This window comes from Amorphotheca resinae (genome assembly GCF_003019875.1).
Source record: "Amorphotheca resinae ATCC 22711 unplaced genomic scaffold M430scaffold_4, whole genome shotgun sequence".
In the NCBI taxonomy this organism is placed as follows: Eukaryota; Fungi; Ascomycota; class Leotiomycetes; order Helotiales; family Amorphothecaceae; genus Amorphotheca; species Amorphotheca resinae.
This window is the reverse complement of record NW_020194474.1, coordinates 2,167,499-2,182,936: the sequence shown is the minus strand read 5'-3', so window position 1 is coordinate 2,182,936 and position 15,438 is coordinate 2,167,499. Positions and strand designations below refer to the sequence as shown.

Below are 15,438 nucleotides of genomic sequence, written 5' to 3'. Positions count from 1 at the left end.
AAATAGTATTAGAGTACTAGTAAGGCTCTTACTTAGACAGATTTATTCTTTTATTAAAGCGTTGTCTAAATATTTATATAAGATACCTAGCTCGACTTTTATAAGTAAGTAGATTCGGCTATATAGTAGTACTACGTCTCTTTTAAGGTCTATTATATAAGTAAGGCTATTAATTATAAGTAGTAATCTAGCCCTTTCTTTAAAGAAGACGTCTATAAATTATTAGTACTTACTAGGTAAGGTCGCTATAGCCTTACTGTCTTCTTATAGTTCCTTTTATAGTTCTTCTTTACTTAAGGATTCTAGGTCGACTATAATTAGTTATACTATTACTATAATTATAAACTAGGCTTCTTTTATTACTTTCTTAATTTCTTTCTTTATTATATATAGCTAGACTATTAAAGACGACGTAAGGTATATAAATGTCTAAGTCTTTTATAAAACGATTAGGTCTATAGCTTCTAGCTATAAAAATCTAAGTATAATATCTAAGTCTCTAATATTAGTAATAACAAATCTACCTTAATGTCGCCTTACTATTAAGTAGTTATCTTAGGCCTTAATAAATAGATTATATAATCTAAAGCTTATTATTATTTTCTAGAATAGTAAGAACACTATAATATAATTATTAAGTTACTATAGTACTTCTTGTCCTAAAAGTCGTAAGTAGATAAGGTTAACTTCTACTCTTAAGTCTAGTAAGGCTAGTATAGCTACCTAGCTACCCTTAATACGTATCTTTACCTAAATACTTATTAAGGGTCGCCCTTCTTCTTATTGTTTAGACATAACGTAACAGGCTACTAGTGTAGTATTAGCGCCTAAAGTACTAGCCTTATTAAGGTACTAAGTATAAGTATACCTAGATTAACTATATATAAAGTATTTATATAGTAAGTATAAATTTACTTAATAACTAGACTACTAGTATTAGTAGTAGTTACCTTATACCTTACTTACTAAAAGGGTTTTTACAACACTAAAAGAGTCTTCTTACGTATTTAAAGTTTAGCTACTAAATACTTCTTACGTGTTTACTAGTATAGATAAGGTCTTTAGATTATAAGAAGAGCCTCTTTTAGTATAGTATAGTATTAAAAAGGCTTTATAAGAGCCTTCTTATTACCTTATCTAAATAAGAGTTTCCTTTTTTAACGCTACTACCTTAACTACCTTAAAGGTATCTAAGACCTTACTACTTACTATATAGGCCCTTAATTTAGGCTTTAAATAATTAATAAGAAAGTAGATATAAAATATCTTTAAGAGAGCGTAGCTAAGTTTAATAACTAAAGAGTTATACTATTAAAGGAAATTCCTAAAGGTCTTGTTTTAGTTTTAAGTTAACATTTAGAGTTTTAATACTACTTTAAGAGAATAAGTACCCTTATCTATAATACTATAGAGAAGCTACGCCTTTATTTTTCTTTAAGTTATATTAAGAACTAATCTACCTTTTTCTAAGAAAATAAAAGACTTCTAGTACTCTTTAATATAATCCTTTAGTACTACTACTATAGTACTAACGCGTTTAGTATTTATTAGATAACTCTTTAGATAAGTGTTAAACTCTATTTCTTAGTTAAATAAGAAGGTCGTAATACTAGTATATATCTTGTTTTTTAGTAAAATAAAAGGGGTATTATAATAGCTCTTCTTTGTTTTTTTAATATAGGTTTACTAAAAGGGCTATTTTACTTTAAGAAGGTTATTAAATTTATATAAGTTTATTAAAGGAGCCTCTCTTTTTTTAAGTACTATAAGGTAGTCTTACTTTTACTTAAGGCACTACTCTACTTTTACTTAGGCGATCCTCTTATTTAACTTAGTCTTACTTAAAGAAAGGATTTTTATTAACATTTAAAAGGTCGTACTAGGTTTACTACTATCTGCCTATAAAGAGGTATTCTAAAGAGTTACTTAAGAAGAGGCCTACGTCTTATTAAGGTTTATTTATTATGTTTACGTTATTACTTCTTACTCTAATAGTCTATAACCTTTTAGTAAAGGAAAGAGATTAGAATATTAGGTATATTTTTATAGAGTAAAAGAGGTAAGAGTCGATAGATAGTTGTAGTATATTTAAAGGTATATCACTACTTTAACTATAGACTAATCTCTAAACTCTCCTCTTTTTACCTCTCTTCCTTCTATTCTTATACTCCTTAACGCCTACTATTACTTTAGTTGTAGTACGTAGTTACCCTGTACTTAATTTCTAAGCTATTGTAGTCTTACGTGTTAGCGTACCTAACAGTTAGGTCATAGGTTAGGGCCTACCTACTAGTCTAAACCTACCCTATAGGTTAGATCCCTATGGGTTAGGTCCTACCTATAGAAACCTAACCTATAGGGACCTATTGCGCAGCCTACTTACAATTGTGAGAGAAGGTTCTATAAATCCTCTATCTCCAAAGTCTGTTGATTCTATAAAATTCAAAGGAAACTTGCTTACACTCCGTCGCCTGCTGAAATGGCGTCTCGCTCATGGCAACTAAGATGGCAGCATGTGGTCCAAGTCCATCCTCAGTCAGGGCCTTCACGTCGCCTACCAAATCCTCACTGGTCGACAAGTCAACGGGGTTTTTGGCTCTAAGCTTTGCAGTCATGGCCTTCTTCTCTTCACCCCGATGTCAGATCGCGGCTGGCTTTTGAGGTCCCGCGTGGCGGAGGTTCTTCGAACGTGGTTTGCCTCTTTCGACACGGGTTTCTTGCGGAAGGGTCTTGGCCAAGTTGGGCTCTTCCTTGGCGATCTCAGCACGGCTCCGAAATGCCTCTGCATCCTCAAGTTTTGAAGGGCGAAAGTATAATCTCTACCCACACGACAGAGCGGGCCATGATCATCCTTTTGCTAAACAAGCAAGAATATGTTCGCGCCCAAACTCCCTCTGTAGCTGGATATCCAGCTTTATCGCCTCTAGCTTAGTAGCTCATAGAAGCTTTTCTTCGTCAAACATATACTTGTCGGTTAGGTAGTATATGCCGACGAGCGTGGCGATAATGATGGTCACTTTGTGTATTCTTTGGAACCTTAGAATTTATACAAAACATATAAAAGGGGGTTAGATATCTGGGTACGGTACTTACATTTTGAACGCGCCTTGATCTTATCCCAAATGTCCTTCTCCTTCCTCCCCCGCTTCTTCTTCTACTCTTCCTCCTCTTTCTCTTTCGCCTACTTCACCAGATGTCAGGGTGGGGAAAGAGGCCTTTGACACCTCGGGAAATCCCCGCATGTCGGAGGAACTGTCGGAATGTTAATGAGCTACCCCTTAGCTAAAGGGAGGTGTTGGTGCCAATATGAAGCCCTCTTGTCCCATGCTAATCCATGGAACTGAATTGGTCGAACGATATTTCAGACTCGACGATAACCCCAAGAATAAAGGCGGTGCACAATCCGCCTAAACTTCTGTATGTTCTCTCCATTGTTTTTCCAGATCCTCTGGGACTTTTCAATCCCATCTGTCGCAGTTTCTTGCCTGCTTTATCTGCCAAGGTTTAGCGGAGGAGCTTCGATATCGAGTCCTTTAATCCTCGGCCTCGCTCAGATAGGTCGTCTTCATTGCATTCTCTCCTTGGTGCTAAGAATGGTATAGATGCCATGTTTGGTGGGTTGGGGTTTGAAGAGGGTTGGTCGAATGCAGGTGGTTCTGGAGAGAAGGGTGTATATAGCCAGTACTACGGATAGCCACACCACACGGTACCGACGGCCTGCTGGCGCAAGTACCTTGCCACGCCAATCTGTATGAGGGAGTACTTTGTGCTCTAGCGCCAGTTTCAACTGCTCCGAAATACCTTAAGGTACCACCTACACCACCGTAATTACCAACCGGGTACCTTGGGTATTTTTATCCGTCTTATTATTATTCCTTGATACTTCACCTCCCGCTCCACCCTCTTCACTCTTTAAGGGTTCGCCTCTCTCTCCCCCTCGAAACCTCCTCTCCCTCTCGCATTGGGTCCTCGAGCTCTTGTCGTCTTCATCTCGAGGACGCCAGCAAAGATCCTGATCCCTCCCTCCCTCTGCCCTCGCCGGCAGTTCCGTGGCCCATTGCCACATTGGAAATAACCTGATCTTTACCATCCACCAGATCTTACATGATGGTTAATCCCCGGACCCGTGTCGCGCCATCCCTGGCAGCGACAGCTATGATGCTGTTCTCCGCTGGAGGGGTTGCGGCTCACGGCCACCATATGGATAACATTGAGGAGGGACACTACACGTCGCCGGATCCTATCGTACGTTGATTGATCAATTGGGAGTCGCGGAGGACGCGGATCTGACAAGGTGCAACAAACAGTGAGCATGTTGGCGAAGAGGAATATCAGGAAGGCGAAGCTGTATAGCACAAGAACATAGGAGACGTGAGAGATTCCAGCGTCGGATAGGAGCTGCAGCTGCTCCTCGGTTGCTCCCAAGAAGAGAAGTCCAGATGCATAAAGCAGCTAAAACAGTCAATATGATTTCAGACAGGTGAGTGGGTGACTTACAAAAGGGGCAACGTATTGGAAGCTATTGGCATCTCCATCCTCGGAGATAGTATTGGCATCCCTTACAACGAAAGCAACCTCAATGATTCTTGCAAGGCCAGCCCCCATGAGACTGTACCCAAAGATCGTGTGGATCATTGTGCTGAGGGGCAAATGCTGCGGGTGGGAAGACATGGCCCATCCGGTAAGCAAGATGACAAAACCAGGAATGAAATTTCTCTTCGGGGACCCGTCTCTCTTCCTGCTGAGCCAAACCCCGGCGAGACCGGCACACCACCAGATAACACCCATAGTGGTATGCTGAATGTCGTTGCCGGCCCATTCGCTTCCCCACCTATGCTCCGTGAAAGTGTTGACGCAACCCCATGCAGCAATGACCGTCGAGTCGAAGAATTCTGGCGACCGTCCCGTCCTCTTCACCCAGTTTTGTCCAACCAGCATGAGGATGGTGAGAAGGATTCCATATGCGATGAAAGCACTGCCCATTATAAAATGGGCAAGACACTGACCCAAATGGTCCTCATGACAGAAACCCAACGAAGTGATTACGCCAAACAGCATTTGTACCCAAGATGCGATAGGCATAAGCTTTCCCAGAATTCCATGTCCGTAAACTACAACTTTCCGTAGCTTCCCATTGAAGCCTTTTTCGAGATGGAGTTTGAGATAGGCACCGAAGCCAATTTGCGCTATCAGCATAAGCATCAGCATACTCGCGAAAGTGGAGTGGATGTTCGGCGCAAAGGTTCGTCCTTTGTGTAGGTGTCCCAGGAAGTAAGCAACCACCGCAATCACTGTTCCGAAGACTTGCAGCGGTACGTGCCACCGGTTTCGAACAATCTGGCCAGAGTCAGCTATGGCTTCAGCGTCTGGCGAAAGGAATGCATACACCAAGGACCATTCCAGTTGGGAATATGATGCCAAAAGAAAGCATCATCAACAGGATGTGCGCCCATAATATCGAGTCTCCACCTGTATGCCGTGAACACGAGTCCGCCAGTACCACCCAAGGACATCGATCGGCCTGAACGATTACCGCGGGTGAATGGACATACTAGGAATACGGAGTCGAGACAATTAAGGGATGCAGAGGAATTCGAGTTGGAGGGACTGATGAGCGAGGATGAGACACCCGAGAGTCCAAGCACGTTGGGGAAGAACAACGAGGCACATGTCCAATGAGGCTGATGGCATTCAAGTCTTCTTATTTTGTTTTTTATACTGCACGGGAAAACCCTCCCCTTGGAAAGTTCTTTTGTCGAACAGGTTATTATGCATGGATTGGCGTTCGTTTGGGTAGTGAATAAGTAGGTAGGTAAGTAAATTAATAGAATGGAATGAGACTCACCAATTCATCATCATACTCCTTGCATTGCAAGCAACGCAAATCATCTTCCCGCCACTGTTTCTTATCTCCGGCCTCCACAAACTCCCACGGACCATTATCAAGCATCTCGAAATAATCTTTCAAACCAAAACTGCCATTATAGCTTCTTCAACACAACACGTACTCTATCGCCTGACCTCCATCCATCAACCACACTCCCGCTATCACTGGGAGGAGAAGAACCAAAAGTAAACTGCAGAATTCCCTCCCCTTCCCTTCCCTTCCCCTACGGATCTCTGGATCAATCAATCGGTGGGGGAATACGAAATGGTGATTTGGAGGCCGATAGCCAAATTTGGTTTTAGGAAGAGGGTATATATAGTGACTGGTTACGAAGCGCTGGAGGACTCCGGATACTTCATCATAGGACAGTAGGATTAGAGGACAGTAGGATTAGAGTATGGTATCTTCACGTTGCTCATTAAGTTATGTTGATTCGTTTCATTGCTTTGCCATTTCATTTCTGCATGAAGAGTCATTTATACAAGCCGTGAGTGGCGTGGCAAGTAGACGCTCAGCCCTAATATGAGCGGCAGCAAAATGACAAAGAGCGCAAATAACCATCCCGTGTGTAAGACAACACCAACCCCCCAACCCCGAAACTCCATGCCGGTTGGTATCCATCCGTATGCTTTCAACTCAAACCGTGCCACTGATGCTGAGCTCGCGGATTTCTTGCAAAATCTGCTCGACCTTACCATCTAACTGGCCTTGGGCGTATTGCTCACGAGTATCGGCATCCAAGTACTGTTGAACTTGCGCCATTCTCGAGTAAGCCTCAGCACAGAAGCGGAGTTGAATTTTGACCAAAGCCTCGAAGCTGGGGTCGAGATATGGCACTCGGAGATCGATGAGCTGGGGGAGTTCGTCCAAGAGCTGCTCATTGAGCTGCTCATAGGTTGCCTTTGCCATCTCAGCTTCTTTCTCAGCGCGTGGGAGTTTGGTAGCATCCTTGTCGGGCTTCTCAACGAGTTTCTTGACCTTAGCGCGCATGGCATCGTAGTCGAGGAGCTTGTGGTTACGCTTCTTGATGCCTATAAACGTGTCAGCTTTGATCTGGAGCGAATTGAGGGTTCCATACACTCATTGACATCGGGGAAGTAGGCGCAGAAGCGAGAGATTGGTTCGAGGACGGTAGTACTACTAGTTGTCAGTTGATGCTTCTAAGGACGCAGTGCTTGAACCTACCGGTAAGGGCCATCCAATGCCTTGATTGTCTCTGCATCAAGATCCTCAACCGCCTGCTTGTAGCTCCGACTAACGCCATCCTTGGCACCTGCATCACCGTAGAATGCGTCGATGGTCTCTGCGATTCTCATCTGAGAAGCGGTCATTGCTATGTTTGTCAGTCCCGACGTGAGAAGTAAGATCGATCTACCAACCTCGCAGCGAGTCCAAGTAGCCCTTCGCCTCCTTCTGCAGGCGCATCGAAGCGGCCTCCATGGTTCTGTAGCGTCTGTGATTCTGTGAGCCTTCGTCCTCGTCCCCGTCCTCATCAAACTCTAGATACTCCTTGCCGAGCATCTCGTCGGCCTCCTTGTAAAACTCTTCGTGAAGCTTCACGTTCAACTTCTCGAGGGACAAGGAGATCTCCTCGGAGAAGTTCTCGGGTCGGTGGAGAGAGAGAAGGTAGAGCTCAAGGGAAAACACGCGGTCTCGACCCAATTCCACACGCAGCGACTCGATATCTAGTTCGAGAGCCATCTTTGCTTCGCGTTTTGCTTGTAGGGGTGTTGGTGGGGGGAGAAGAAGGGTTCGTACCGTTCCTCGACTTCGTAGTCGCGATCATTTGTCTTCTCGACATGGCCTAAGGATAATTAGCTCCGACGACTCAGCGATGGCTCGGCGACGACTAAGCGCTGAGGCTTGATTGTTATGCGGCTGCGGGGAGTCTTCGTACATACCAGTCTTCATCATCACCTGGGTCGTCGCCCGATTGACATTCTTCTTGAAGCCTACGTCTCGTCAGCGCATACCCCTCATCGTGTACGTAGCGGGATGTACCTGCCCACGACATTGTCGCGGTTGCTTTCGTATTTGGCAAACAAAACGAGGGGTGGAAAAGGAGGTTGTTATTTGAGACTGTTGTAGGATCAAGGTCAAAGGTTAGTTTTGGTGTTGTCGCCGGATAGTTGGAGGACTGTCATAGAAGACTGAAGACGGAACCCATTGACGACTTTGCTGTGGCGCCCTGTGGCGGTGCGGTCGGATCGCCGTCCCGTCCGGATGCGCGCAAACGAGCTGACCCCACCAAACAAAAATAAATTTCTCTATCTCCGACTGCAGGGACTTTAGTATTATTATATCATTATTTTTCCTGCATTACAGACGACTCTCAACTCCCCGTCATTCAAGAACAACATAAATAACACGACCTCAAAATGCCCTCCCGAGGCAACCCTAACGTTCCAAACAAGCAAAGGCGTGTTGCATCCAGGAGAAAGGTGCAAAAGCAGAAAGCACTTAACAGGGTCAGCAAGAACGCCCGAGGGACCGCAAAGAGCTCTGTCCTATATCCTACGAGCGGACCTCTCGCACCAATTTCCAAGAAGAAGGCCAGGAAGTTGGAGACGGCAGCCAAGTTGGCGAGGAAGAGAGCTATCGAGAAGGCTATGGAGCAAGAGGGAGAGGTTCAGATGACTGGTGAGTGCTGAAATACGAGGCTTATGGGGTGATGATGGACGATTCAGGCTCTAACTAGGGCAATTGCAGATGCGCCGGACGTTACGAAGAAGGCACCAGCAAAGAGCCAGTCAAAGGAGGAATCAATGGATGTTGATATATCATGATGGAGGCATGACAGAGGACATTGCATGCGCAAGTTGCTCAGGCGGGGTCGCGAGGCCACAGGGACGGAGATAGAGATTATACAGGCCTCTAGCGATTGAAGGTTTACACAATGGGCGGGGTATCGCCGAAAGCTTTCGGCCAACTAGCATTTCAACCCGGGAAAGGGAGTTAGGCGGGCGTTGTGGATTTGCGAAATACGATATACCCAAGCCTCTCAGACCAAGGCACCTAAAGGAATAGCAGACACGCATGTCATCTCTACTTGATATCGGTTGCTTCTCTCAGGGACCAACTCATTCAGTCCACTTCGCAGATCTGTCACTCGCCCGGAGATCCTCTGACGTCGAATTCAATACCCACCCCAGGTTCCCCACAAAGCGCACGCCGCAAACCATAGCAGTAAGCCCCGTGAAAGTAAGCAGAATTTATAGCCACTCCCATACGCCAACCTCGCGCTGCTTTTCCAAGTGTCACCGCTCAGAAGCATGAGAGAAGGAGTTGAAACAGGGACCTGGTCCGCAGGCAAAAACCTCGAGAGAAGAGAAAGACCAAAAGAGTCTTTTTGACAAAGCATGCCATAGCCAGGAGCCCCTGGGTCCACGGCGCCAACGTGACACTTGCCTCCAACCGCATCAGCCAGGACAATGGTGCAATCTCCTTGGCCGCAGGCAATCTCCAGTACTCGCGACCCAGGAGTAATACCCAAGAAGAAGATTATACCTAGTCGGCGCTCCATCTGCCAGGCTGTGCTTCTAACATTTGACCCATTCCTTAAGACCTTTGGAGAAAGACCTCAGCAAGCCTTTGACTTGAGGCCATAAGGATGGATATTATTGATTAACCGGACAAGGAAATATAAACTTGGGCAAGCAAAAGAATAGACTCCAGGGCTATTTGGGATCTTTGCAACTTGGTCGTTCACCTTACCTACTACTTTACTCTGCCTGTGATAACAAACAGCACGTGATGGAGGGATACATCACCGCGTCACTGGACAACAACAACCCTCTTAACCATTGACCCCGCCCACAAAAGATGGTATTTGAGACAACTAAAACCTCACCACACCAATCTACGTACGAAGGAGGATATTGAGAATGATGAGGATTTCGACTGGGTTAAACACCGAGTGTAAGGAGCGATTCAGCGAGCAAGAGCAGAGGCCCAAAGCTCAGAACAGAAAAAGTCTGTATCAAAACGCTTGACAACAACAGAGAATTGACCTATGGCTATTACGTCCTTGTCTATTCCTTAATCTGATTTGACCCGTTCTGTGAAGGCCTTTGGAAAAAGACCCTGGCAAGGTTTTGCGCCTTAGCCGATGGACTTGAGGCCATAGGGGGCTTCATTTATTATAACCGGATAAGGAAATATACAACAGGGCAACAGAGTATCAGAACTTTTGACAACCCGCAAGTATACAGTCGATCTTCACCTCATTATAGCTACGTGCAGAAGGGAGAAGGGTAAGCGATGTGACCTTGCCTGGCACACCTATCTCCCACTTTCACTCTTCGGCTGATGCGATAGGCGCTACTGCGTAGATACGAATCATACCATTATCAACAACTGTTGCATCTGTTGCACCTTGCATCTGTCACATCTGTCACAGCCTAACCTGATGCAGTGAGTAGTTCTCACAAGATATAGAACAGCCTTGCTGTAATCGCTGTCAAAGATAAAGGAATGATAAGTAATGGACGTACATCGGAAGTCCGATGCCTTGATGAAGGACCCGCGCTTTGGAGCTGACCAGTTCTCATTCTATCCCAAAAGCGTTGTTGCTTTTGATCCTTCTTCTTGCCGTTGAATGGTTCGTGCCATCGCTATATTCCAAGACCTGAGATTGACCGAATTGGTGAAATCCAACACCACGACAACATTTTGTCGCCCCGAAGTGCCTAACAGTAACGATGTTCAGCGAGAAGACCAAGAGGAGAGCAGCATACTGGGGAAAGAAGCTTGAATGTCCAGTTGACGAGGATGCGAACTATGAAAATACTTATGTAAGTCGAGGATATTTTATGTCAATATCATGCTGATATTTCCTAGTGGTGTAACCGGGATCTCATTCCGATGCCAGAGGACCGACGAGTATGGACATGGCAAGGCTTTGCAGGATATTGGATCATTACAGGAGCCAATAATTCTGCCTGGACCGCAGGTTCAACTCTCCTGGCTCTGGGACTCAGTGTTGGCCAGTCTATGGGCGTTATCGTGGGTTCTGCCCTGATCATTTCAATAATCGCAATAACAGCTGGCCACATGGGTTCGCATAACTACCTGGGGTTCACTGTTATGTCTCGAGCGTAAGTATGGAACTCAGAGCTCTACCAACCCAGATTAACGAGTACTAGATCATGGGGTATGATCGGTGGGTTCTGGCCTGTCTTGAACCGCATCGTGACCGCCTGTATATGGTTGGGTGTCCAGATAACTTGGGGTGGGCAAGCCATCAAGATCGTCCTCGGTGCCGTTATTGGACCGAAATATGCTTTTATGAAGAATACGCTGCCCCTATCAGCCAATATTGATACTTGCAGCTTGGTCAGTTTCTTTATCTTCCTAGTTATCTTTTGTCCGCTACTACTCATCCCGCCAGAGAAGCTTCAAATGCCATTAAAGGTAAATTGTGTTCTCGCGAACTGCCTCCTGTGTTCGAGACTTACTTTGAACCAGGTTGCTTTTGTCTTGATTGTTTGCAATATATTTGGCATGTTGATCTGGTCTGTTCGTACCGCACATGGTCCTGGGACGCTTTTGCATTCACCAGCTGTAGCGTCTGGTAGTACTCTGGGATGGAATGTTGTGTATGGCATCCAGGTCATCCTTGGTCTCTGGAGCGGCGGGATTGTGGGACAGTCAGGTACGTACCAACAATTTCAGTCAATCTATCACTGATGAAAGTATCCTAGACTGGACACGCTATGCCAAAACTCCAAATGCGTCAATTTTTGGCCAAGGAGTTACTGCGCCCTTGACAATCATCATCACCGCTCTCTGCGGGCTTATCATCACATCCGCATCCGCTCAGATCTACGGGCAATATTTCTGGAATCCATTTGAGCTCCTTCTCCATATCCAGTCTGTATCAATGACACCAGCAGCAAGAGCCGGCACGTTTTTCTCCGGTATAGCCTTTCTCGCATCACAACTCGCACTCTGCATCGTTCTAAATTGTGTATCCACGGGTATGGATATGGCAGCACTTTGTCCCAGGTGGATTAATATTCGGAGAGGCTGCTGTATCCTTACCGTAATTGCCGTCGCGGTATGTCCGTGGAATTTTGTCAATAATGCTGGCAAATTCATCACCGTTCTCTCAGGCTGGTCAGTCTTCTTATCTGGGATGACCGGCATTTTGATCGGTGACTACTTCCTGGTCCGCAAAACACAACTTCACAAAGGTGATATGTACCGCGGAAATCGCGGTTCGGCCTATTGGTATACCGCTGGCTTCAATTGGCGAGCCATTGTTGCCTGGATAATGGGAGTATGGCCATTGTTGCGTAAGTAAAGACTTTCACTTGCTATGCATCACATCTTCATATACATTATGCTCATCGTCTTCCTAGCTGGATTTGTTCGCAGAGTCCGTGGAACAAATACGCAAAATGGATGGGATCATGTCTACGATATGAGCTACTTCTTTGGGTTCTTCGTATCCCTGGCTGTCCACTGCTTGTTGCACACGATCTTCCCGGCCAAAAAGCAAACTGGTGCTTCGCCGTTTATGTTAGAGTTGCACCGTACAGCACCTATCATGATTGGCCTTGAAGCGAATGATCATGCAGACTCAAATGATGAGGATAAAGTTAGCAAGGCTGGAAAGGAGACAATTGTCCCTGTGTAAAGTTCAGTTCTTCAGCCTTACAGACCCTCAAACTAATTTCGTCACTAATCCCTATATCTAAAAGAGGAAAAAAGCTCTGCCAAAACCTGAGGCTGGGTGGCACGTATGATGTGCAATGTTATATGACTCTCCGCCAAATTACCCTCCTCATGGGCACTACCCTCAATATCAAACCCTTACTCCTTTTGATATATAATAATGCAAGAATGCTAGGTCTTCAAGAGCCAATTTGGCGCCGGAAGTAATACTGGTTGCATTGAAATTCCGTATTCCCTTATATTTTTATCCTAAACACAGCTATAACAATCCGCATTAGTTATCAGATTGTGGCAAACTGGTATTGACATGCCGTGTACTAATGCCGCTGTTGAAATCCAGCGAGCTTGGTCATCGAGTTACTGAGTCTGCCAACCCCTGTCCTCAATGTCTTGCGAAAGGAAGGCAAAAACGTATTTCGATTATTTGACCTTCAACGTCGAAAAGCAAGCCTAGGCTTATGGATGAGAGGAAAGATAGTCTGGTAGAAACGATTCAAGTTGGACGGGAGGTAGATAAGGAATGGAACCCCTTGATCACATGACAAGTTTATTTTACCACGACCTTGGCGAAATGCCTCCAACGTCAAGCTTCTACAGTATTACGGAGCTCCCTCCCATGTCAGATTGACTTTTATGCGCTTATCTCCTCTGTTTTACAAAGCAAAGCTTCCAGTATTATTCCGAGACCGCTCGCTGCAGGGATAAAGTGCTGAATGTCACCGAACTCCGATCATTCGCCAACTTCAGTTGCACGTTTATAACCAAGGGGTGAAGCGCGCTACAAAATACTTCCAGAACTTCCAGAACAAGTCAACTTGTTCCTCGTCCACACGTGCAGACAAGTTTGGTGAATTCTGTATCTTCCGTGGTCATCTTAGCCATGAAAAACTGGGTGAAGTTATCGGTGGCTGCGGCTGCCCAGGATTTCCAGTCTTTCATAGTTGATATAAAATATGCGTTCACATTCCGCTTCTTCTTCTTCCAGCACGTTGATCTTCTTGTTCTTCTTATTCCGAGATGCGGTCATTCGTTTTAGCCCAAGGCTTTGCAGTCTTTGCAGCACTTTTCGTTCCTTCTGAAGCTGCGACAAATGCAACCATCAATTCTCAGGTTCGCCTGGCCTACGCCGGCAACACTGGGATGTACGTCTCGTGGAACACATTCACGAAGCTCAACAACCCAACCGTCAGATATGGCTTGAGTGCAAGCTCTCTGAATGAATCCGCCTCTTCCAATGTGTCCATCACATATCCAACATCATTAACATACAACAACCATGTCAAGATCACTGGACTTAAGCCCGACACCACTTATTATTATGCTCCAATTGGCCTCATTAAAGATAATACTACCTCTCTGCCATACACTTTCCGAACAAGTCGTCCTGCTGGTGATGGTACCCCTTACTCGGTAGCTGTTGTAGTCGATTTGGGAACAATGGGTCCTCAAGGTCTCACTACTACAGCTGGGAAGGGTGTGGCCTCTACCAATGTCCTAGGACCGAATGACAATAACACTATCCAATCTTTGGCTGCTGTCAAGGACTCCTATGAGTTTCTGTGGCATCGTAAGACTCTATACATCCCTCCTTTTTCTTGATCTAACACGTGATAGCCGGAGACATTGCGTATGCAGACTATTGGCTGAAGGAGGAAATACAAGGTTTCCTCCCCAACACAACCATCGCCGATGGCTACAAGGTGTATGAGTCGATTCTCAATGACTTCTATGATGAGATGACAGCAGTCACTACGTCTAAACCATATATGGTCGGACCTGGAAACCACGAGTCCAACTGCGACAATGGAGGAACCACGGATGCTGCCCACAACATCTCCTACAACGTTTCCATTTGCAGTCCCGGCCAGACCAACTTCACAGGCTACATCAATCATTTCCGCATGCCATCAAAAGAATCCAACGGCACCGGAAACTTCTGGTACTCGTTCAACCACGGCATGGCCCACTACGTCCAACTCGACACTGAAACTGATCTCGGCCACGGCTTCATCGGCAATGATGAGATCGGAGGTTCCGAAGGTGACGCCTCCGGCCCTTTCAATTCCATTATGAACGCACAAACAAACTGGCTAGCAGCAGATCTTGCAGCCGTTAACCGCACCGAAACTCCCTGGGTTATTGTCGCTGGTCACAGACCTTGGTATCTGTCCCACGCCAACGCATCTGGCACTATCTGCTGGACCTGTAAGGATGTCTTCGAGCCCCTCTTGATCAAGTATGGCGTTGATCTTGTTCTTTCGGGGCACTCGCACGTATATGAACGTAACGCGCCCCTGGCAAATGGTGTCATTGATAAAAATGAGCTGAATAATCCTTCTGCTCCTTGGTACATTACCAACGGCGCCGCCGGACACTACGACGGTTTGGATGCTCTCCAAGTCCCTTACCAGAAGTACCAAAGATTTGGGCTCGATACCAAGAACGGCACATATGGCTGGAGTAAGCTCACTTTCCACAACTGCACGCACTTGACGCACGATTTCGTGGCCAGCAAAAACGGGAGTGTGCTAGATACTGCGACGCTCTTTAAGAATAGAACTTGCAGTGTAGGCAAAAGCTCTGGTAATAGCACGGTTGCGAACGCAACCAGCATAAGCTGGACTACCCAGGCATTTGAGGGTGCGGCTCGAAAGACGGACACAGAGATCTTTGGTATCGTCGTTGCAGTTCTGGCGGCTACTTTGATCTTGTGATTGTAATGTGGTGGTTGTATAAATGTGTATCTATATGAGGACAGCACCAGCCTCTAATCAGACTCAACCTGCATAGTGCACTAGGCTTCTAGTGAATGAGTTCCCTCAATGATTGTCCCCTCCCTCCCCCACCCAAAAGAACCACAACGGCCATATTCG

The 15,438-nt window shown here is 45.6% G+C and overlaps 6 protein-coding genes across 6 annotated transcripts; 3 read left to right on the top strand and 3 right to left on the bottom strand.

Annotated features, from left to right (window-relative positions):
* Nucleotides 1–4,049: 4,049 nt before the first annotated feature.
* M430DRAFT_227378 (hypothetical protein) lies at nt 4,050–5,527 on the bottom strand. The gene is made up of 3 exons (XM_024864758.1): nt 5,387–5,527; nt 4,498–5,337; nt 4,050–4,452 (listed from the first exon to the last, which is right to left on the bottom strand). Exons 1-3 carry the CDS (start codon nt 5,432–5,434, stop codon nt 4,084–4,086), a joined length of 1,257 nt encoding a protein of 418 aa, XP_024722732.1. The 5' UTR covers nt 5,435–5,527; the 3' UTR covers nt 4,050–4,083.
* A 996-nt stretch (nt 5,528–6,523) lies between these two features.
* On the bottom strand, nt 6,524–7,901 carry M430DRAFT_18126 (hypothetical protein; the record flags this gene model as incomplete). The annotated part of the gene is made up of 6 exons (XM_024863796.1): nt 6,524–6,918; nt 6,966–7,024; nt 7,073–7,220; nt 7,267–7,605; nt 7,789–7,839; nt 7,889–7,901. The coding sequence occupies 6 exons, from the start codon at nt 7,899–7,901 to the stop codon at nt 6,524–6,526; spliced, it is 1,005 nt and encodes a 334-aa protein (XP_024722731.1).
* Nucleotides 7,902–8,190: 289 nt separating this feature from the next.
* Nucleotides 8,191–8,673, top strand: M430DRAFT_41320 (hypothetical protein; the record flags this gene model as incomplete). Its single annotated transcript, XM_024867469.1, has 2 exons — nt 8,191–8,527; nt 8,597–8,673. Exons 1-2 carry the CDS (start codon nt 8,266–8,268, stop codon nt 8,671–8,673), a joined length of 339 nt encoding a protein of 112 aa, XP_024722730.1. The 5' UTR covers nt 8,191–8,265.
* A 216-nt stretch (nt 8,674–8,889) lies between these two features.
* On the bottom strand, nt 8,890–9,280 carry M430DRAFT_34387 (hypothetical protein). The gene has a single exon (XM_024866543.1). It carries the CDS (start codon nt 9,246–9,248, stop codon nt 9,024–9,026), a length of 225 nt encoding a protein of 74 aa, XP_024722729.1. The 5' UTR covers nt 9,249–9,280; the 3' UTR covers nt 8,890–9,023.
* A 1,207-nt stretch (nt 9,281–10,487) lies between these two features.
* Nucleotides 10,488–12,527, top strand: M430DRAFT_41319 (hypothetical protein; the record flags this gene model as incomplete). Its single annotated transcript, XM_024867468.1, has 6 exons — nt 10,488–10,680; nt 10,727–10,983; nt 11,032–11,299; nt 11,354–11,540; nt 11,590–12,183; nt 12,250–12,527. The coding sequence occupies exons 1-6, from the start codon at nt 10,588–10,590 to the stop codon at nt 12,525–12,527; spliced, it is 1,677 nt and encodes a 558-aa protein (XP_024722728.1). The 5' UTR covers nt 10,488–10,587.
* Nucleotides 12,528–13,582: 1,055 nt separating this feature from the next.
* Nucleotides 13,583–15,279, top strand: M430DRAFT_98752 (hypothetical protein; the record flags this gene model as incomplete). Its single annotated transcript, XM_024870144.1, has 2 exons — nt 13,583–14,132; nt 14,180–15,279. 2 exons carry the CDS (start codon nt 13,583–13,585, stop codon nt 15,277–15,279), a joined length of 1,650 nt encoding a protein of 549 aa, XP_024722727.1.
* Nucleotides 15,280–15,438: the final 159 nt, after the last annotated feature.

Excerpts from the sequence above, each read along its gene's own strand:
- M430DRAFT_34387 (XM_024866543.1), bottom strand. The coding sequence starts at position 9,248 with ATGCTTTGTCAAAAAGACTCTTTTGGTCTTTCTCTTCTCTCGAGGTTT.
- M430DRAFT_227378 (XM_024864758.1), bottom strand. The coding sequence starts at position 5,434 with ATGATGCTTTCTTTTGGCATCATATTCCCAACTGGAATGGTCCTTGGT. Across the intron at positions 5,338-5,386 it reads CAACTGGAATGGTCCTTGGT|ATTGTTCGAAACCGGTGGCA; the intron begins GTATGCATTCCT and ends GACTCTGGCCAG. Across the intron at positions 4,453-4,497 it reads TCCAATACGTTGCCCCTTTT|CTGCTTTATGCATCTGGACT; the intron begins GTAAGTCACCCA and ends TGACTGTTTTAG.